Genomic DNA, 24,018 nt, shown 5'->3' with positions numbered 1-24,018 from the left:
TAGTGCACTTTTGTGCTAAGATGACATATCAAAACAACACTAAATTAAAGTGCACTTTTTGTACAGAACGCCACTACAATAGTTTAAAACAAATAAAGTGCACTTTTGTGCATGATGTCACACAAGATATTTCAATAACTGTCAAATAAAAATGAGCTGCATAATAGAATATCAAATAGTGTATGTCCTTCACTATGTGGTAGGTTCCTGCGGACGTTATCTCCGTCTGTTGTTGACAATTTTTTTTATCCGGTGTTGATGTGGAAATGGTTGCCTGGGCATTTTGTGGATGTGGCACCGAACGGAGATATTGACATGCAGAGTTTCAAGCACTCTTCATTCTCTAGCAGGTGACTTTTCAAATGATGCTACATATTAGCAGTGCTGCTACTTTTTGTAGCAACGCTTTTGCCGCATACTTGGACAACATATTCCCACTTGAAGCCAAACACCGCCAGACGATGGACTCCCTGCTGTTTTTCTTGGGAATTAATTCTCAAGAAATTCCCAATTTATTCTGCTCCGCGAGGGCGTATGATGTTGCGACAGTATGTGACGTATGTAAGAAGGTGCGCTTGTTTATGTCTCTGAGACGGAGAGACAAGAAAGAGTGAGAAGAGCCTGTAGTGTAATGCCCGCAGCTAAAAGCAACTGCGTGATGACGTAAACTCGAATATCACGATATAGGCATTTTCTATATCGCACTGAGACAAACCTGCGATAGATCGAGTTTATTCGGTATATTGCCCAGCCCTAATATTTTGTGGGATAAAGTATAGCTGATTAATGTCTTTTAATGCCAGTAGTCAACTTCAATCCCCTCCTGTCGACACTAATTTTCAAGCTAGCTAATTATGTGTATTTATACACAGTGTGGAGCCGCTCCTCCAAGTTTTTGATTGATTGATTGAGACTTTTATTAGTAGATTGCACAGTACAGTACATATTCCGTACAATTGGCCACTAAATGGTAACACCCCAATAAGTTTTTCAACTTGTTTAAATTGGGGTTCATGGTAATAATAATAATCCATAATTAATAATAATAACCTCCATTTCTTGGTATCATCATCAAGTAGCATTATCACTGAAGGATCAGGCTAAACATGTTACACAAAGAGAGCAACAAGAACAGGCATACTAATAGCTAAGCTAGCTATAGTTTAAGAAGGTACAGCAGAAAGTAAACAGGAAATAAATAAGTAGATGAGAGGATAATACAACAACTAATGTTGGTGTGTTAGGGTTGTCACAGTCAGTATACAACATTTAAGAGGAGGGAAGATCCATCCATAAATCTGTGTTGACGACACCGAAGGTAGTATCAGTTTATGATCGATACTAGAGTGATTATATATATATTTTCTTTCAAAAATAATTTGTTGTTAAATCTTAAACTTAAATGAGTAGTAGTCATTTTTGCTTTGTTTTGCTCAAACAATTGTATGTAATAAGAGAGAATAATACACTAGTTCAAATATTGTGTTGATACCATTAAATTGTAAATAACACTCACCTTAAATACATTGAAACCTGTACGGTTGATACATGGGATCGATATCACCACATCTCACTCATGGATGATGGGAATCGACAGTATGAAATATTAAAGACCTACTGAAAGCCACTACTAGCCACCACACAGTCTGATAGTTTATATATCAATGATGAAATATTAACACTGCAACACATGACAATACGGCCGCTTTAGTTTACTAAATTACAATTTTAAATTTCCCGTGAAGTGTTGTGACGTCTCGGATTGTAGCAGACATTTTTTTTCCAGCCCGATCCCGGCTATAAGTAGTCTGCTTTAATCGCATAATTGAGAAGTCCAAGTAGACAGATGGAGGTGGGAAGCTTTTAGCCTTTAGCCACACAAACACACGGTGTTTCCTTGTTTAAAATTCCCGAAGATGAAGCTTTACTATGGATCAGAGTGGTCAAGCGAACATGGATCCCGACTACAAGTCAACCGGCAGTTTTCGGTGAGAACATTGTGGTAATAAGTCGCCTCTTACCGGAGACATCAGCGTAGCTTCTGTCCTGCTGCAGCTGCCGTGACTTCCTTCAGAGACACTGGCATCAACACACCCGTGGACACACCCCTCCGACTTTCAGGTACTATTTAACTCACTAAAACACTAGCAACACAATAGAAAGATAAGGGATTCTCCAGAATTATATTAGTAAATGTGTCTAAAAACATCTGAATCGCTCCCACTGCAATCGCCTTTTTTCTAGTCTTTCATTCTAAATTTCCTCTTCCACGAATCTTTTATACTCACTCAAATTAATGGGGAAATTGTCGTTTTCTCGGCCCGAATCGCTCTAGCTGCTGGAGGCCATGATTGTAAACAATGTTCAGATGTGAGGAGCTCCACAACCCGTGACGTCACGCGCACATCGTCTGCTACTTCCGGTACAGGCAAGGCTTTTTTATTAGCGACCAAAAGTTGCCAAATTTATTGTGGATGTTCTCTACTAAATCCCTTCAGCAAAAATATGGCAATATCGCAAAATGATGAAGTATGACACATAGAATGGACCTGCTATCCCCGTTTAAATAAGAACATCTCATTTCAGTAGGCCTTTAACAAAAACACTGATCAAGAACTCCATGACTGGTTTATGCAACACGTAACCTTTGACTTCTTTTTCCTAGTGACTAGATTCTTGTTCCACGTCACTTCCCAGCGCGGGGACGAGGACAAAGAGAACGAGGAGCTGCCTTCCTGCTTACTCGCTGGCTAAACTTTGTCCACGCCATTGTTCTGACATCTCAGTGGAGAATCTGCATCCGCAGAACTGCACACAGGACAAGTGTGTGTGTGTGTGTGTGTGTGTGTGTGTGTCTGTGTGTGTGTGTGTGTGTGTGTGCGTGTGTCTGCAATTAATGGAGGCCTGACCTTGTGTCAAAACAGTAGTGGGAGTATACTGGAAAATATGTGTAACTCATGTACTACTGCTGGGACAAACACTCTACTGACTTACCACCAGGGATATCCCCATCCAATATTGATATCAGGTATAACGGTGAGGTGCGGGTGGTAATACGAGAGAGAGAAGGTGGTAACAAATGGAGGAAGAAGTACAAACCCCGTTTCCATATGAGTTGGGAAATTGTGTTAGATGTAAATATAAACAGAATACAATGATTTGCAAATCCTTTTCAACCCATATTCAGTTGAATATGCTACAAAGACAAGATAATTGATGTTCAAACTCATAAAAGTAATTTTTTTTGCAAATAATAATTAACTTAGAATTTTATGGCTGCAACATGTGGCAAAGTAGTTGGGAAAGGGCATGTTCACCACTGTGTTACATCACCTTTTCTTTTAGCAACACTCAATAAACGTTTGGGAACTGAGGAAACTAATTGTTGAAGCTTTGAAAGTGGAATTCTGTTGGCTGCTTCTCTTGGACTGCTTTTGTATGTGGGCGCTGAACCACGGATGTCGTTGTGCAGCCCTTTGAGACACTTGTGATTTAGGGCTTGTGGAGAGGCGGAGCCGACGGGCCGACAGCGGGGTAGGACAAACCGTGGTCCTACTCAAGATGGCGGCCAGGAGGCGGAGTATGCAGCGGAACGGAGAGGCGGGGCCCGCATGGAGCAACGCTGCAGCGATTGGAACCAGGTGCGTAATACACACACCTGCTCTCAATCTGTGCATCTCCTCCTGCTGTATAAAAGGGGAGAAGGAGGAGCAATCATGGCAGAATAGTAGGAGAGAGTCAGAGTGAAGACAGCCAGAAAAAGGATCAAGACGAGCGAGAACCACCGAGAGCCACGGAGCGACCAAGACCAGCACAGGAAGACGCGGGCGACTGAAAAGGAGACTGGCGCGAGCAGCGAAGGAGGCACTGAAAGAGCGACCGACTGACACTTCGAGCGACTTTGTTGCAAAATAAAGAGTGAAACCTGTAGGGAAGCGATGTCCTCAGTTAATGGTCCATGCAACCACACGATGGCGGCAGGACGCCGTACACAGGGCTATATAAATAACCATTGATTGATTGATTGATTAAAATGTGTGCATACACTTCCTGTGCGTACGTGTTGACGAGACCGGCCGCTAAACATTTTTATCACATAAACTTCGCAATTGTGGAAAATACAGACCATTGTCAAACAAAAGTGTTCAGCTAAACCACAATTGGCAAGATTAGCCAGCTGGTGGTGTTCTTGTTAAATGTTTTTGCTTGGAAAAAAGTTACGTTAGCATGCAAAGTTAGCATGCATCAAGTCCCAAGCCATGTGACCATGAAGCGTACGCATGCAAAATTAGCTAAAATAAAAAAAAAGCTAGCACGCTAATGTTACCATGCCAGCAAGTAATATGACTCTCAGGCTTTCGACTGAAAAACTGGTCATAAACGTTAGCACGCTAATGTTAGCATCTAATGAGTTATTATGGTCATCTAATGAGTTACTACGGTCGTCTAATGAGTTACTACGGTCGTCTAATGAGTTTCTACGGTCGTCTAATGAGTTACTACGGTCGTCTAATGAGTTACTACGGTCGTCTAATGAGTTACCACGGTCGTCTAATGAGTTACCACGGTCGTCTAATGAGTTACCACGGTCGTCTAATGAGTTACTACGGTCGTCTAATGAGTTACTACGGTCGTCTAATGAGTTACTACGGTCAACTAATGAGTTACTACGGTCAACTAATGAGTTACTATGGTCAACTAATGAGTTACTATGGTCATCTAATGATAATGAGTTACTATGGTCATCTAATGAGTTACTATGGTCATCTAATGAGTTACTATGGTCATCTAATGAGTTATTATGGTCGTCTAATGAGTTATTATGGTCGTCTAATGAGTTACTATGGTCGTCTAATGAGTTACTATGGTCGTCTAATGAGTTACTATGGTCATCTAATGAGTTACTATGGTCGTCTAATGAGTTACTATGGTCGTCTAATGAGTTACTATGGTCATCTAATGAGTTACTATGGTCATCTAATGAGTTACTATGGTCATCTAATGAGTTACTACGGTCGTCTAATGAGTTACTACGGTCGTCTAATGAGTTACTACGGTCGTCTAATGAGTTACTACGGTCGTCTAATGAGTTACTACGGTCGTCTAATGAGTTACTACGGTCAACTAATGAGTTACTATGGTCAACTAATGAGTTACTATGGTCATCTAATGATAATGAGTTACTATTGTCATCTAATGAGTTACTACGGTCGTCTAATGAGTTACTACGGTCATCTAATGAGTTACTACGGTCGTCTAATGAGTTACTACGGTCGTCTAATGAGTTACTACGGTCGTCTAATGAGTTACTACGGTCATCTAATGAGTTACTATGGTCATCTAATGAGTTATTATGGTCATCTAATGAGTTACTATGGTCAACTGATGAGTTACTATGGTCAACTAATGAGTTACTATGGTCATCTAATTAGTCACTATGGTCATCTAATTAGTCACTATGGTCATCTAATTAGTTACTATGGTCATCTAATGAGTTATTATGGTCATCTAATGAGTTATTATGGTCATCTAATGAGTTACTACGGTCGTCTAATGAGTTACTACGGTCGTCTAATGAGTTTCTACGGTCGTCTAATGAGTTACTACGGTCGTCTAATGAGTTACTACGGTCATCTAATGAGTTACTACAGTCGTCTAATGAGTTACTACGGTCGTCTAATGAGTTACTACGGTCGTCTAATGAGTTACTACGGTCAACTAATGAGTTACTATGGTCAACTAATGAGTTACTATGGTCAACTGATGAGTTACTATGGTCATCTAATGATAATGAGTTACTATGGTCATCTAATGATAATGAGTTACTATGGTCATCTAATGAGTTATTATGGTCGTCTAATGAGTTACTATGGTCGTCTAATGAGTTACTATGGTCATCTAATGAGTTACTATGGTCATCTAATGAGTTACTATGGTCATCTAATGAGTTACTACGGTCGTCTAATGAGTTACTACGGTCGTCTAATGAGTTACTACGGTCGTCTAATGAGTTACTACGGTCGTCTAATGAGTTACTACGGTCGTCTAATGAGTTACTACGGTCAACTAATGAGTTACTATGGTCAACTAATGAGTTACTATGGTCATCTAATGATAATGAGTTACTATTGTCATCTAATGAGTTACTACGGTCGTCTAATGAGTTACTACGGTCATCTAATGAGTTACTACGGTCGTCTAATGAGTTACTACGGTCGTCTAATGAGTTACTACGGTCGTCTAATGAGTTACTACGGTCATCTAATGAGTTACTATGGTCATCTAATGAGTTATTATGGTCATCTAATGAGTTACTATGGTCAACTGATGAGTTACTATGGTCAACTAATGAGTTACTATGGTCATCTAATTAGTCACTATGGTCATCTAATTAGTCACTATGGTCATCTAATTAGTTACTATGGTCATCTAATGAGTTATTATGGTCATCTAATGAGTTATTATGGTCGTCTAATGAGTTACTACGGTCGTCTAATGAGTTACTACGGTCGTCTAATGAGTTTCTACGGTCGTCTAATGAGTTACTACGGTCGTCTAATGAGTTACTACGGTCATCTAATGAGTTACTACAGTCGTCTAATGAGTTACTACGGTCGTCTAATGAGTTACTACGGTCGTCTAATGAGTTACTACGGTCAACTAATGAGTTACTATGGTCAACTAATGAGTTACTATGGTCAACTGATGAGTTACTATGGTCATCTAATGATAATGAGTTACTATGGTCATCTAATGATAATGAGTTACTATGGTCATCTAATGAGTTACTATGGTCATCTAATGAGTTATTATGGTCGTCTAATGAGTTACTATGGTCGTCTAATGAGTTACTATGGTCGTCTAATGAGTTACTATGGTCGTCTAATGAGTTACTATGGTCGTCTGAGTTACTATGGTCATCTAATGAGTTACTATGGTCATCTAATGAGTTACTATGGTCATCTAATGAGTTACTACGGTCATCTAATGAGTTACTACGGTCGTCTAATGAGTTACTACGGTCGTCTAATGAGTTACTACGGTCGTCTAATGAGTTACTACCGTCGTCTAATGAGTTACTATGGTCAACTAATGAGTTACTATGGTCATCTAATGAGTTACTATGGTCATCTAATGAGTTACTATGGTCATCTAATGAGTTACTATGGTCGTCTAATGAGTTACTATGGTCGTCTAATGAGTTACTGTGGTCGTCTAATGAGTTACTATGGTCATCTAATGAGTTACTATGGTCGTCTAATGAGTTACTATGGTCGTCTAATGAGTTACTATGGTCGTCTAATGAGTTACTATGGTCATCTAATGAGTTACTATGGTCATCTAATGAGTTACTATGGTCATCTAATGAGTTACTATGGTCATCTAATGAGTTACTATGGTCATCTAATGAGTTACTATGGTCACCTAATGAGTTACTATGGTCGTCTAATGAGTTACTATGGTCATCTAATGAGTTACTACGGTCATCTAATGAGTTACTATGGTCATCTAACGAGTTACTATGGTCATCTAATGAGTTACTACGGTCATCTAATGAGTTACTATGGTCATCTAACGAGTTACTATGGTCATCTAATGAGTTACTATGGTCATGTAATGAGTTACTATGGTCATCTAATGAGTTACTATGGTCATCTAAGTCACAGCAGCTCAGACGAGGCACCAAGCAGTGTGGGCGGGAAGCGTTTCCACAGACAACGGGAGGAGATTTTCACAACAAAGTTCTAAAGCTTAGTGATATATCAGATTGTAGGTGGGTTTGTTTTGTACCCTTCATGTTCATATTTCACTGTTTGTTGCATTTTTGTTGCGTTTCACGTGATTGTAAAATATGCCGATTGAAAGGGGGTGTGACATTCATATTTTGTCAATATTCAGTGTTTAATCCTTTATAGAAAAATGTAAAATTCCATTGTTTTTTAAGGCGGTCTGTCATCACGTTTTTAGCATCCAACCAGACATTATTGAGAGGTTTTGTATTAGTGTTCCTAAAAATAAATATATATACCGGCCCCCAGACACATTTTTTTCTCTAAATGTGGCCCCCGAGTCAAAATATTTGCCCAGGCCTGTCATATTTTGTCAATACTGGTATCGTCCAATACCTAGAGGTCCAGTATCAGCGTGGGATCTACAGTACAGTACCAGCCAGAGACATCCCAGCGTGTTGATAAAAGACCTTCAATGAGAGCAGCTGACTGGAAATATTCCAAAAATCTTTACGAAAAGCAGGATTAAATTCCTGCTGTCAAAGACAGAATGAAGTCAGTCCACGTTTCCATTCTTTTAAAATACAAAACCCAAAACCAGTGAAGTTGCCACGTTGTTTATTTCCTAAATGAAAACAGAACACAATGATTTGCAAATACTTTTCAACTTGTATTCAATTGAATAGACTACAAAGACAAGATATTTAATGTTCTAAGTGAGAAACTTTGTTTTTGTTGCAAATAATCATTAACTTTATAATTAGAGGCCTACTGAAATGAGATGTTCTTATTTAAACGGGGATAGCAGCTCCATTCTATGTGTCATACTTCATCATTTGGCGATATTGCCATATTTTTGCTGAAAGGATTTAGTAGAGAACATAGACGATAAAGTTTGCAACTTTTGGTCGCTAATAAAAAAAGCCTTGCCTGTACCGGAAGTAGCAGACGATGTGTGTGTGACGTCACGGGTTGTGGAGCTCCTCACATCTGAACATTGTTTACAATCATGGCCACCAGCAGCGAGAGCGATTCGGACCGGGAAAGCCACGATTTCCCCATTAATTTGAGCGATGATGAAAGATTTGTGGATGAGGAAAGTGAGAGTGAAGGACTATAAAAAAAAATAAAAAAGACTATACAGTGGGAGCGATTAAGATGTTATTAGACAAATTTACTAGTATAATTCTGGAAAATCCCTTATCTGCTTATTGTGTTACTAGTGTTTTAGTGAGATTGTATGGTCGTACATGTACAACCTGAAGGTCGGCCCCACACCTTTCATCAGCACCAGTCGACGGGTGGTGGCGATGCCCATCTCTGCCCTTCGCAAAACCTCTTCGAAACACGATCTTTCGAAATGATCGCTTTGTACTTTGTGTGTGTGATCCAATCCAACCGTGTTCGCTTGACCGCTCTGTTCCATAGTAAAGCTTCACCATCATCTTTCGGGAATGTAAACAATGAACACACCGGCTGAGTTTGTGTTGCTAAAGGCGGCCGCAATACACCGCTTCCCACCTACAGCTTTCTTCTTTGACGTCTACATTATTCATTGAACAAATTGCAAAAGATTCAGCAACACAGATGTCCAGAATACTGTGGAATTATGCGATGAAAAGAGACGACTTATAGCTGTGAACGGTGCTGGAACAAAATGTCCTCTACAATGCGTGACGTCACGCGCACGCGTCATCATAGTGCGACGTTTTAGCTTGATACTTCCACGCAAAATTTAAAACTGCAATTTAGTAAACTAAAAAGGCCGTATTGGCATGTGTTGCAACGTTAATATTTCATCATTGATATATAAACTATCAGACTGTGTGGTCGCTAGTAGTGGCTTTCAGTAGGACTTTAATCATAATGGCAGCAACACATTGCAAAACATTTGGCACAGGGGCATTTTTCCACTGTGTTACATGGCCTTTCCTTTTAACAACACTCTGTAAACATTTGGGAACTGAGGACAACGATTTTTTAAGCTTCTCAGGTGGAATTCTTTCCCATTCCGGGGTCTCCGTTGTGGTATTGTATGCTTCACATTTTCAATGGGAGACAGGTCTGGACTACAAGCAGGCCAGTCTAGTACCCACACTCTTTTGCTATGAAGCCACGATGTTGTAACACGTGGGTTGGCATTGTCTTGCTGAAATAAGCAGGGGCGTCCATGATAACGTTGCTTGGATGACAACATATGTTGCTCCAAAACCTGTATGTACCATTCAGCATTAATGGTGCCTTCACAGATGTGTAAGTTACCCATGCCTTGGGCACTAGTACACCCCCATACCATCACACATGCTGGCTTTTACACTTTGTGCTTATAACAGTCCGGATGGTTATTTTCCTCTTTGTTCTGGAGGACACAACATACAAAGTTTCCCCAAAAAATGTGGAATGTGTACTCGTCAGACCACAGAACAGTTTTTCACTTCGCATCTGTTTCTTAGATGAGCTCGGGCCCAGCGAGGCCAGCAGCATTTCTGGGTGTTGTTGATAAATGGCTTTGGCTTTGCATAGTACAATTTTAACTAGAGATGTCTAATAATAGCTTTTTTTCGCGATATCCGATGTTTTCGTATTGTCCAACTCTTATCTACCCAATCCGATATCAACCGATACTGATATATACAGTAGTGGAATTAACACATTATGATGCCTAATTTTGTTGTGATGCCCCGCTGAAAACATTACACAATGTAACAAGGTTTTCCAAAATAAATCAAATCAAGTTATGGAAAAAAATGCCAACATGGCACTGGCATATTTATTATTGAAGTCACAATGTGCTTTATTTTTTTCAACATGCCTCAAAACAGCAGCTTGGAATTTGGGACATGTTCTCACTGAGAGAGCATGAGGAGGTTGAGGTGGGGGTGAGCAGCGGGGGGTGTATATTATAGCATCCTGGAAGAGTTAGTGCTGCAAGGGATTCTGGGTATTTGTTCTGTTGTGTTTATGTTGTGTTACGGTGCAGATGTTCTCCCGAAATGTGTTTTTCATTCTTGTTTGGTGTGGGTTCACAGTGTGGCGCATATTTGTAACAGTGTTCAAATTGTTTATACGGCCACCCTCAGTGTGATCTGTATGACTGTTGACCAAGTATGCCTTGCATTTACGTGTGTGTGAAAAGCTGTAGATATTATGTGATTCGGCCGGTACGCAAAGGCAGTGCCTTTAAGGTTTATTGGTACTATGTACTTCTCCCTATGTCCGTGTACCACTCCGTACAGCGACGTTTAAAAAAGTCATGAATTTTACTTTTTGAAACTGATAATTTCCGATATTACATTTCAAAGCATTTATCGTCCGACAATATCGGCAGTTCGATGTTATCGGACATCTCTAGTTTTAACCTGTACTTACAGATGTAGCGACAAACTGAAGTTACTGACAGTGGTTTTCTGAAGTGTTCCTGAGCCCAAGTGGTGATATCCTTTACACACGGATGTCGCTTTTTGATGCAGTACCGCCTGAGGGATCAAAGGTCCATAATATTAAGTATCTAGTCTTTGCAGTCCATTCAATTGAATATAGGTTGAAAAGGATGAGCAAATCACCATTTACACAATTTGCCAACTTCACAGGTTTTGTACATCACAAGTAGCATTAATGTGACAAACTGTGGTGTAAGCTTGTTTTCTTAGGCGTGCAGAGTGAACACATGCATGTGACACAGCTGCTGGGATCACATGACATGCTGTTAGGGCTGCGGTCTAAATACAGAGCGGGAAATAACAATTTCATCCCCTGATGAAGGGGTGAGTTTGCTCCAGTCAAAAATATGCAGACCACTGCTGGCGTGCTCATTCATAAAAGGGATCAAGTACAAGAAAACAATCTGCAGATCCATGCGATATTTCTGAGAATTGTGAGGGATCAGCCTGACGTGACACGAGAGGAACTTGTTGATGGACCGCAGTCAGCAAGAAAACATTGATTGATATCATGTGTTGGTCAGGAGGGTACATGTATCTACATGTAGGATAAAGTGCACGTAGGGGGTGTCCTGATCCGATACTGGTACCGGATATCAGCAAAACAGAACAAACTTACAAAATGTTAACCCTGGTAGGCTAAAGGATCTGGCAGCTACCCAACAGCTAAGCACACCATTGCACACAAAACATGACAAGTGTCAATACAAACAGGTATCAAGTAACTATAGTACTACCTTAGCTTTTGTAATTGACTTGTTTTAGTCAAGTCACTTACAAAAGGTAAACATGGTTGGCTAAAGGAGCTGGCAGCTACACAACAGCTAAGCACACTATAGCGCACAAAACATGACAATTGTCAATACTAAACAAGTATCAAATAATTATAGTACTACCTTAGCTTTTGTAAATGACTTGTTTCAGTTAAGTCACTTACAAAAGGTAAACCTGGTAGGGTATAGGAGCTGGCAGCTACACAACAGCTAAGCACACCATAGCGCACAAAACACGACAATCGTCAATACAAACAAGTATCAAATAATTATAGTACTACCTTAGCTTTTGTAAATGTCTTGTTTTAGTCAAGTAACTTATAAAAGGTAAACCTGGTAGAGTATAGGAGATGGCAGCTACACAACACCTAAGCACACCATAGCGCACAAAACACGACAATCGTCAATACAAACAAGTATCAAATAATTATAGTACTACCTTAGCTTTTGTAAATGTCTTGTTTTAGTCAAGTAACTTATAAAAGGTAAACCTGGTAGAGTATAGGAGATGGCAGCTACACAACACCTAAGCACACCATAGCGCACAAAACACGACAATTGTCAATACAAACAAGTATCAAATAATTATAGTACTACTTTAGCTTTTGTAAATGACTTCTTTTAGTCAAGTCACTTACAAAAGGTAAACATGGTAGACTATAGGCTACTAGGAGCTGGCAGCTACACAACAGCTAAGAACACCATAGCGCACAAAACACGACAATTGTCTGTACAAAACAAATATCAAATAATTATAGTACTACCTTAGCTTTTGTAAATGACTTGTTTCAGTTAAGTCACTTACAAAAGGTAAACCTGGTAGGGTATAGGAGCTGGCAGCTACACAACAGCTAAGCACACCATAGCGCACAAAACACGACAATTGTCAATACAAACAAGTATCAAATAATTATAGTACTACCTTAGCTTTTGTAAATGACTTGTTTTAGTCAAGTCACAAAAGGTAAACATGGTAGACTATGGGCTACTAGGAGCTGGCAGCTACACAACAGCTAAGCACACTATAGCGCACTAAACATGACAATCCTAAACAAGTATCAAATAATTATTGTACTACCTTAGCTTTTGTAAATTACTTATTTTAGTCGAGTCACTTATAAAAGGTAAACCTGGTAGACTATAGGAGCTGGCAGCTACACAACAGGTAAGCACACCATAGCGCACAAAACACAACAATTGTCAATACAAAATAAGTATCAAATAAATATAGTACTACCTTAGCTTTTGTAAATGACTTGTTTTAGTCAAGTCACTTACAAAATGTAAACATGTGAGACTATAGGCTACTAGGGACTGGCTGCTACACAACAGCTAAGCACACTATAGCGCACAAAACATGACAATTGTCAATCCTAAACAGGTATCAATTAATAACACTACCTTAGCTTTTGTAAATGACTTGTTTTAGTCAAGTCACTTACAAAAGGCAATCCTGGTAGGCTACTAGGAGCTGGCAGCTACACAACAGCTAAGCACACCATAGCGCACAAAACACGACAATTGTCTATACAAAACAAATATCAAATAATATAGTACTACCTTATCTTTTGTAAATGATTTGTTTTAGTCAAGTCACTTTCAAAAAGGTAAACCTGGTAGGGTATAGGAGCTGGCAGCTACACAATAGCTAAGCACACCATAGCGCACAAAACACGACAATCGTCAATACTAAACAGGTATCAAGTAACTATAGTACTACCTTAGCTTTTGTAAATGACTTGTTTTAGTCAAGTCACTTACAAAAGGTAAACATGGTTGGCTAAAGGAGCTGGCAGCTACACAACAGCTAAGCACACCATAGCGCACAAAACACGACAATTGTCTGTACAAAACAAATATCAAATAATTATAGTACTACCTTAGCTTTTGTAAATGACTTGTTTTAGTCAAGTCACTTTCAAAAAGGTAAACCTGCTAGGGTATAGGAGCTGGCAGCTACACAATAGCTAAGCACACCATAGCGCACAAAACACGACAATTGTCAATACAAAAGAAGTATCAAATCATTATAGTACTACCTTAGCTTTTGTAAATGACTTGTCTTAGTCAAATCACTTACAAAAGGTAAACATGGTAGACTATAGGTTACTAGGAGCTGGCAGCTACACAACAGCTAAGCACACTATAGCGCACAAAACATGACAATTGTCAATCCTAAACAAGTATCAAATAATTATAGTACTACCTTAGCTTTTGTAAATGACTTGTTTTAGTCAAGTCACTTACAAAAGGTAACCCTGGTAGGGTATAGGAGATGGCAGCTACACAACAGCCAAGCACACCATAGCGCACAAAACAGGACAATTGTCAATACAAAAGAAGTATCAAATCATTATAGTACTACCTTAGCTTTTGTAAATTACTTGTTTTAGTGGAGTCACTAACAAAAGGTAAACCTGGTAGAGTATAGGAGCTGGCAGCTACACAACAGCTAAGCACACCATAGCGCACAAAACACGACAATTGTCAATACAAACAAGTATCAAATCACTATAGTACGAGAAATACCAAGCGTCATAAGACGATACTTACTGGCAATGTAGGAGGACACAAACACCCCAGCTAGCATGGCGCCCTGAGAGAGACGTAGCAGCAGGAAGACCACGGCACTGTTGGACAAACACACCGTCACCCCAAACAGGCTGGACAGACTGATGGACAGGAGGAAACTCCGTCGCCGACCTAACCTGGGAAGAAGACAGCAAAAATGCCACAGGTGTACTGACTGGAGTCACATGACCATGCCAACAACACCCGATGATGATGATGATTACCAGTCGCACAAAGAGCCGATGAAGATGTATCCCAGAATCCATCCTGTCATGAAGCAGATGTGCTGGAGGGGGATTTTCCAGTAGTCGCTGCAAACCAGGTTCCACTGAGGAGGGTTGGGACACAACATGGAGGACGTATTTATGAAAACAGGATTTTGTTGGCATGAAATGTTGCATTATAATTCATTTCCACAATAAGCCATGTGGAGAGAAAGTCACAATCGGGGACTTCTGCAAGTGAGCGGGCAGGAATGTAGATCATGTCCACCGTAATTGAATCAAGATGGCTGCTGATGACATGATTGCATTACAACAAAGTAGTGTTCAAAATAGAGCCTGCCAGGAAATTCTTTCCCGCTCATCCTTTAGCCAAACTCCCTGGCAGGCCAACAAGGTTATGTGGATAACACGTATCGTTAGCCGGTATCATCATATCTTAGCCGGTATCATCATATCTTAGCCGGTATCATCATATCTCAATGGGGATTGGAGGAGAACTGCCGGACCAAATTATGGGATGGAAAAAGGCTCCAATTGCCAACATTTAGACCAGCGCCGATATTTGGCATTCAGGCATATATCGGTATCGGCCTATTTTCACGACGACAGAGCTACATCACAATGTATACAAATATGTATATTCAGTGTATGCCAAAAAAAAAACGGTTTTTGTCCGTGTTTCCTGGCGTCTTCTTGGTTCTGTTTTGTTTGTTTTTGCTGCTGCAGACACCGTCTGCAACAAAAATAACACCTTTTCACATTGTCATTACGGGGTATTGTATGTAGAATTTTGAGGAAAAAGTAATGAGCAAAGCTGTGAATACTTATGTACACGTTATTTTATTTTTAATAAAGTTGCACACAAAAAAAAAATCACACCTTTTTACATTGTCATTATGGGGTATTGTGTGTAGAATTTTGAGGATTGAGTACTGAGCAAAGCTGTGAATACTTATGTACACATGATTTTAATATTTATTTTGTCTTTTTGTTAAAGTTGCAAAAATAACACCTTTTCACTTTGTCGTTAAAGGCTACTGTGTAAAGTACTGAGCAAAGCTGTGAATACTTATGTACACATGATTTAATGTATTTATTTTTATTAAAGTTGTAAAAATAACACCTTTTCACGTTGTCATTTTGGGGTATTGCGTGTCGAATTTTGAGGACAAAGTACTGAGCAAAGCTGTGAATACTTATGTACACATGATTTTAATTTTTTTTAATTTTAAATAAAGTTGCAAAATCACACCTTTTCACATTGTCATTATGGGGAATTGAGTGTAGAATTTTGAGGACAAAGTACTGTGCAAAGCTGTGAATACCTTTGTACACACAAAAAATATATTTTTTAGAAAGTTGCAAAAATAACACCTTTTCACATTGTCATTATGGGGTATTGTGTGTAGAATTTTGAGGACAAAGTAATGATCAAAGCTGTGAATACTTATGTACACATGATTTTTTTATTTTTGATAAAGTTGCAAAAATAACACCTTTTCACAGTGTCGTTATGGGGTATTGTGTGTAGAATTTTGAGTACAAAGTACTGAGCCACGCTGTGAATACTAATGTACATATGATTTTTATTTTTATTTCATCTTAAATAAAGCTGCAAAAAAAACACCTTTTCACATTGTCATTATGGGGTATTGTGTGTAGAATTTTGAGGACAAAGTACTGAGCAAAGCTGTGAATAATCATGTACACAAAATTAAAAAATATATTTTTTATAAAGTTGCAACCTTTTCATAGTGTCAATATGGAGTATTGTGTGTAGAATTTTAAGGACAAATTACTGAGCAAAGCTGTGAATACTTATCTACACATGTTTTTTTTTACTTTTCTAATAAAGTTGCAGAAATAACATTTTCTCATTGTCATGATGGGGTACTGTGTGTAGGATTTTGAGGACTAAGTACTGAGCAAAGTTGTGAATACTTATGTAAACATTCATTTTTTTTTAATAAAGTTGCAAAAATAACACCTTTTCACATTGTCATTATGGGGTATTGTGTGTAGAAATTTGAGGACAAAGTACTGAGCAAAGCTGTGAATACTTATGTACAAATGATGTGTTTTACTTTTCTAATAAAGTTGCAAAAATAACACCTTTTCACATTGTCATTATGGGGTATTGTGTGTAGAAATTTGAGGACAAAGTACTGAGCAAAGCTGTAAATACTTGTGTACACATGATTTTTTTTTCTTTTCTAATAAAGTTGCAAAAATAACACCTTTTCACAGTCTTTATGAGGTATTGTGTGTAGAATTTTGAGGAAAAAAATGAATGTATTCCTTTTTGGATTTGGACTGAAACATAACATATGGGAAAAGTGAAGCGCTGTGAATACTTTCCGGATGCACTTGATGTGTGTAACCAACTTAAGTGTTCTTTAAACTTTATTTAGGTGGTAAAAATCCGCTGATGTCATTGACTTCATGTGGCTTTTAAAGTTCATTACTACTGCAAGATTTATAACCTGACTGTTCAGTTTCAGTAAATTTCACTTTTAGCTGAAAAAATGTAAACACACATACAAAACAATCTGATTTTGGGCTAAAATGATGGCCATCGAAACAACACTTCACTTTTAAGTATCAAATGACGCAACAAGTTCAGGCCAGTGTTTGATCTTAGAATACTTGCGGATGTCAAACCGAGTCAAGTCAAGCATCTGGTGTTCATTCAGTCAGCTGACAGACCACTTCATCAATATTTGCAGATTAGGAGGATCCTTGAGCAACAGCAGGCCAATCAAAAAGACTCCAGAGGCAGTAAACATGTTCTTGTTATGCAGCTGGAAAATGTAGGATCAGCAACAAGTGCGAAAGGAAAATGCTGCAAATTCCAAAAACTCCCCAACAAAGCAACTGTGTGAGAGAAATGTGGCAAGTTCATGCAACTAAATAGTTCGGGGCATTGATGGGAACCATCCATTTTTTTAAGGTTGATTCCTAATATCAACAATCAGCAGCTGTGTATCTCCATTAGGCCTGGGCGATAGAACCACATCAGTATATATCGCCATAGACAATAAAAATATACACTAGATAAAATGTTCGATTTTTTTTTTTTAAACAAAGGCAATCGTTTTCTGGTAAGCCAGCAACTCAAGGAAGTGATCACTGATCAGTGGGAGGGACACTCTGACAGCCAATCGGATAACAGTATCAACTAGGGATGTTCCGATCCAGGTTTTTGCACTTCCGATCCGATACCGATATTGTTTTTGCACTTCCAATCCGATACCGACCGATACTGGCCTATCCGAGCATGCATCAAAGTTTAAAGTTATTTAGCCGTGTTGAAAAGGGTTTTAGTACTCTTGATCACAACTAGCCAGCTGAATTAGGTGAGTATGAATAATACACAACGGTTGGTATTCAAGGATAGACACCAAATAGAAAAAATTATACATGTCAAAGAGAAATGGTATCATTAAACAGTAAAAAGGTGAACAGTACAAAGTGCAAATAATGCTGTAAACATTATTTAAAAAAGCAAAACACACAAACAACCTGAGTGGGATAAAATGTCTATAACTCAGCATCAATACTTGCTCTTGAACAAGTGTAAACTTAAAAAAATAATAATAATAAATAACTATCTACACACTCCTTTCAATTGTTTGCCCCAGTCAGGGGGGGAAACAATTGAAGTCCTAGCATAATGGGGAGATTCTTTCTAACAAAGACGAGCACTTCAAGATGCTCAGGTGTCAGCCTGCTCCTGTGTTCATCTATGATGAGTGCTAAAAAGCCTCTCACTCGCAAGAGTCATTAAAATGTCTTACAACTTTACCACCACGCTTGACTTTATTGTGGCATGTTTTGCACTCCACCTCTTCATCTTTTTCTTTTTGTTGGGTAAAATAATCCCACTCAGCTGACATTTTTACCATAACTTTTAATTCACACGGCCGTCTTAACGGTTAGAACACAGACCTGTGGATGTGTTGAAGCCAGGTGTGCTGGAAAATGCGGAACGTAGCGTAGGGCGCAGCAGAAGAGTGGAATGTATTATTTCAATCGGTGCGTTGGAAAACACGGACCAGATCTGGATCGGGATTTTCCCATGCCTTGCTGATACACATTTTTTGGCAAATATCGGGCGGCCGATCCGATTCAAATATCGGATCGGGACAACCCTAATATCAACTATCATTTTAGGTTGCGCCATCTTGTTGTCTCGCCGCTGATTTGTTGCATGGAGTGAGAAGAGAAAGTAAAAATGAGTTCTGCGGAGAACCAAGAAATTGGGGATAAAAAAAGAAAAGTCACTTTGACATTATAGCCGTTTTTTGGATAAAAAAAAAAAAACGGACCAATGTGGTCTGTAAAATGATACTACACCACCTTAGCCGTGCTCACCCTTTAGAGCCCAGCCGTAACTTCCTGGCACTAAACCTGCAGTTCTTCTCAGGTTTCTCTTGTTTACATTTTCCCATTTTGTACCATTTTGTTACACTTTATTTAGCATTTCTTACATATTCCTTATTTTTGCACCATCATATTAAGAGCCTAATAATACGCTTTCAATGTGGATATTTGAATTTTGTTTACATTGTTTGAGTGTTTTCCATCATGCTTGTGTTGATGTTTTCTTTACTTTCTGCCTTGATAGCTGAGGGGATTATAATTTAAATATCACATTTTACATTTAATATATTTTTCTCCTGGTCCTCATTTTCGTCAGGTCATTAAGAATATCAAAAAATATCGATAGACTGATAAAAAACACTGATATCATGATAGACTTTTTAGCCACATTGTCCAGCCCTAATCTCTATCCACAGTGTGGAGCCGCTCCCCTACGTCAACAATCCTTCATTGCGGCACAAAGTACAATTTTTACAAGTGTATCACTGGAGGACTGTAGGGTGAGGCTGCCGCTAAACATGTTCCACAGAAAGATAAAGAGCAAACAGGACGGACAAGCTCATCACTAGGCTAGTTGCTGAGTTAGTAAAGTTGAAACAACACAATGAATACTCTTGGTGCTTCATTCAAGTTTAAAAAGTGTAGATGAAAGTGTGTTACAGCAGAAGGTCAGCGGATTTTAACAAGAAATTAACAAGTACATTGATAAAAAAATCTCAGTAAGAGTTTAGACCAGGGGTCCCCCAACTTTTTGACTCGGGGGCCACATTGGGTTAAAAGAATTGGGCCAGGCTGTGTGTGTATATGTATGTGTATCTATACAAACCCTGTTTCCATATGAGTTGAGAAATTGTGTTAGATGTAAATATAAACAGAATACAATGATTTGCAAATCATTTTCAAGCCATATTCAGTTGAATATGCTACAAAGACAACATATTTGATGTTCAAACTGATAGTTTTTTTGTTGTTGCAAATAATCATTATCTTTAGAATTTTATGCCAGCAACACGTGACAAAGAAGTTGGGAAAGGTGGCAATAAATACTGATAAAGTTGAGGAATGCTCATCAAACACTTATTTGGAACATCCCACAGGTGTGCAGGCTAATTGGGAACAGGTGGGTCCCATGATTGGCTATAAAAGCAGCTTCCATGAAATGCTAAGTAATTCACAAACAAGGATGGGGTGAGGGTCACCACTTTGTAAGCAAAATGTCCAACAGTTTTAGAACAACATTTCTCAACGAGCTATTGCAAGGAATTTAGGGATTTTACCATCTACGGTTCGTAAAATCATCAAAAAGTTCAGAGAATCTGGAGAAATCACTGCACGTAAGCGATGATATCACAGACTTTTGATACCTCGGGAGGTACTGCATCAAAAACTGACATCAGTGTGTAAAGGATATCACCACATGGGCTCAGTAACACTTCATAAAACCACTTTTAGTAACTAGTTGGTCGCTACATCTGTAAGTGCAAGTTAAAACTCTACTATGCGATGCCAAATCCATTTATCAACAACACCCTTAAACGCCACCTGGTTCGCTGGGCCCGAGCTCACCTAAGATGGACTGATGCAAAGTGGAAAGGTGTTCTGTGGTCTGACGAGTCCACATTTCAAATTATATTTGGAAACAAAGGACGTGGTGCCCTCCAGAACAAAGAAGCAAATAACCATTCGGATTGATAAAGGCGCAAAGTTGAAAAGCCAGCATGTGTGATGGTATGGGGGTGTATTAGTGCCCAAGGCATGGGTAACTTACACATCTGTGAAGGCACCATTAATGCTGAAAGGTCCATACAGGTTTTGGAGCAACATATGTTGCCATCCAAGCAACGTTATCACGACGCCCCTGCTTATTTCAGCAACACAAGTGTTACAACAGCGTGGCTTCGTAATGAAAAGAGTGCGGGTACTTTCCTGGCCCGCCTGCAGTCCTGACATGTCCCTCATCGAAAATGTGTGGCGCATTATGAAGTGTAAAATACGACAGCGGAGACCCTGGACTGTTGAACGACTGAAGCTCTACATAAAACAAGAATGGGAAAGAATTCCACTTTCAAAGCTTCAACAATTAGTTTCCTCAGTTCCCAAACGTTTATTGAGTGTTGTTAAAAGAAAAGGTGATGTAACACAGTGGTGAACATGCCCTTTCCCAACTACTTTAGCATGTGTTGCAGCCATGAATTTCGAAGTTAATTATTATTTCCCCCAAAAATTACATTTATGAGTTTGAACATCAAATATGTTGTCTTTGTGGTGCATTCAATTGAATTTGGGTCGAAAATGATTTGCAAATCATTGTATTCTGTTTATATTTACATCGAACACAATTTCCCAACTCATATGGAAACAGGGTTTGTAATTGCTACTTGGTATCAACGTAAATACTTTTGATTCCTGCTGGGCGATTAACCAACACATAAATAAAATGAATAATGTGAATGTTGTCTGTCTATCTGTGTTGGCCCTACGATGAGGTGGCGACTTGTCCTGGGTGTACCCCGCCTTCCGCCCGATTGTAGCTGAGATAGGCACCAGCGACCCCAAAGGTAATAAGCGGTAGGAAATGGATGGAAGTATAAAAGTCGCAAAAAAAGTAAATAGTAAGAATATAATGAGAAATAATGAAATAATTGATTGTCGTGTGTTTTTGTCCCTGACAGCAAATATTGACTTTTGCTAACTTTTTACACTTAGGAAGACGGTTGAATAATTCGTACAATGATTACTATCGCTAGTGACAGTTTGTACAAACAATAATAAAGAAATATTGACAAATTCTTACCTCCGTGACGAAGTTGCTCCGGAGCCCCGACACATGCTGGTACTCCCAACCCCGCGTACAGCTCACCCTCTCCCGGGGTAGACTCGGGGACAAGTCGGAGGAGTTGGCGGGGTACTTGTAGAGTTCACAATGGCTCAGCCCGCTGCCGTTGACCCAGGGAATGGTGAGGTTTAAGTAGCTCGGCTGGGACAAGTTGGCGAGCTGGAGAGCGGCGGGCAGCAGCTGCGGGTCCGCCTGGCAGCGGTACGACTCCGGGATGGCGGTGAAGAAGACGTCGCTGAACAGGTTGAACGTGACGGCGAAGGTGGGGAAGCAGCTGAAGAGGACCACGACGCGGTTGTAGCGTCCGTAGCCGCCCGCGTGGGGGAACACTTTGGCCTCGTAGTCCATTGGAGGAAGGAGAAGGAAGCAAATAAAAGAGAAAGAAAAGCGGCGAATATTAAGAGCGGGAACGCAGCTGCGGGCGCGCGCACGCCGCCTGAGGGACACGCGCAGGTGAAGCGCGCACGCCGGGAAAAAGGAGGCGGGGCGATGACGTCACAATTTGAGTTATATTTAATTTGATCATTTTGTGGGCGAATGACAACAATCATTTATTTTGAGCGTCATCCTCATTAAAAAGTTTTACACACTTTTTAATCAATTTAAAATATATTAGGGCTGCGAATCTTTGGGTGTCCCACGATTCGATTCAATATCAATACTTGGGGTCACGATTCGATTATATATCGATTTTTTCGATTCAACACTATTTTCGCTTCAAAAACGATATTTTTCCGATTCAAAAGGATTGTGTATTCATTCAATACATAGATTTCAGCAGGATCTACCCCAGTCTGCTGACATGCTAGCAGAGTAGTAGATTTAAAGCTTTTATAATTGTAAAGGACAATGTTTTATCAACTGATTGCAATAATGTAAATTTGTTTGAACTATTAAAGGAACCAAAAATATGACTTATTTTATCTTTGTGAAAACATTGGACACAGTGTGTTGTCCAGCTTATGAGATGCCATGCAAGTGTAAGCCACTGTGACACTATTGTTCTTTTTATTATTTTTATAAATGTCTAATGATGTCAATGAGGGATTTTTAATCACTGCTATGCTGAAATTATAACTAATATTGATACTGTTGTTGATAATATTCATTTTTGTTTCACTACTTTTGGTTTGTTCTGCTTTGTTTTTAACCCACAGATTGCAAATTTGTGGTGGTGGGGGGGCGTGGCCAAGGCCGTGGTGGGGGCGTGTCAATGTGACGTAATAGCATGATTGGCATAATTAGCCTCGACGCATGTATTTTATATAAAAAAGACTAACAAGTTATACAAATCTTTGTAATTTATGGAAGCCCGTTTCTGCCAGTAATAAAAATACCTCAATAGTCATGAGATGTAAAGTCGTAGTTATGAAATAAAAAGTCATGTTTAATTAATAAATAAAAAAAATATGAGATAAAAAGTCTGAATTATGATTTTAAAAATGTAAGTTATGACATAAAGTCTTGATTATGATGTAAAACGTCGTAATTAGGAGATAAAAAAATTCCTAATTATTAAAAATCTGTAATTATGAGATACATCGAAATTATGAGAGAAAAAAAGTCATGATTATTAGATTCAAAGCGGTAATTTTAAGATAGAGGGTCATAATAATGAGGTAAAAATTCGATGACCATGGATGAAGTACTGGCTGTCCAGAGTCGAGACCCAGGATGGACCGCTCGCCTGTGTATCGGTTGGGGACATCTCTACGCTGCTGATCCGCCTCCGCTTGGGATGGTTTCCTGTGGACGAGACTCTTGCTGCTGTCTTGGATCCGCTTTGAACTGAACTCTGGCGGCTGTGTTGGATCCACTATGGCAGGGGTCGGGAACCTCTTTGGCTGAGAGAGCCATAGACGCCAAATATTTTAAAATGTATTTCCGTGAGAGCCATATAATGTTTTTTAAACATTGAATACAACTAAATGTGTGCATTTTTATGTAAAACAGGTGCGGTAGAACAGTCTTTTTCAACCACTGTGCCGTGAGATACAGGCTGGTGTGTCGTGGGAGATGATCTCATTTCACCTATATGGGTTAAAAATATTTTTTGCAAAC

The 24,018-nt window shown here is 39.3% G+C and overlaps 1 protein-coding gene across 1 annotated transcript in view; it reads right to left on the bottom strand.

Annotated features, from left to right (window-relative positions):
* slc22a31 (solute carrier family 22 member 31) overlaps positions 1-22,402 on the bottom strand; it is a 35,046-nt gene extending 12,644 nt beyond the window's left edge. Inside the window, 3 exon segments of the mRNA XM_061887080.1 lie at positions 14,497-14,651; positions 14,739-14,842; positions 21,916-22,402. Coding sequence (XP_061743064.1) covers positions 14,497-14,651; positions 14,739-14,842; positions 21,916-22,305 — 649 coding nt within the window. The 5' untranslated portion in view covers positions 22,306-22,402.
* Positions 22,403-24,018: the final 1,616 nt, after the last annotated feature.

Source organism: Nerophis ophidion, linkage group LG25, assembly GCF_033978795.1.
Source record: "Nerophis ophidion isolate RoL-2023_Sa linkage group LG25, RoL_Noph_v1.0, whole genome shotgun sequence".
Lineage (NCBI taxonomy): Eukaryota > Metazoa > Chordata > Actinopteri > Syngnathiformes > Syngnathidae > Nerophis > Nerophis ophidion.
This window is presented reverse-complemented; position numbering and strand designations above follow the sequence as displayed.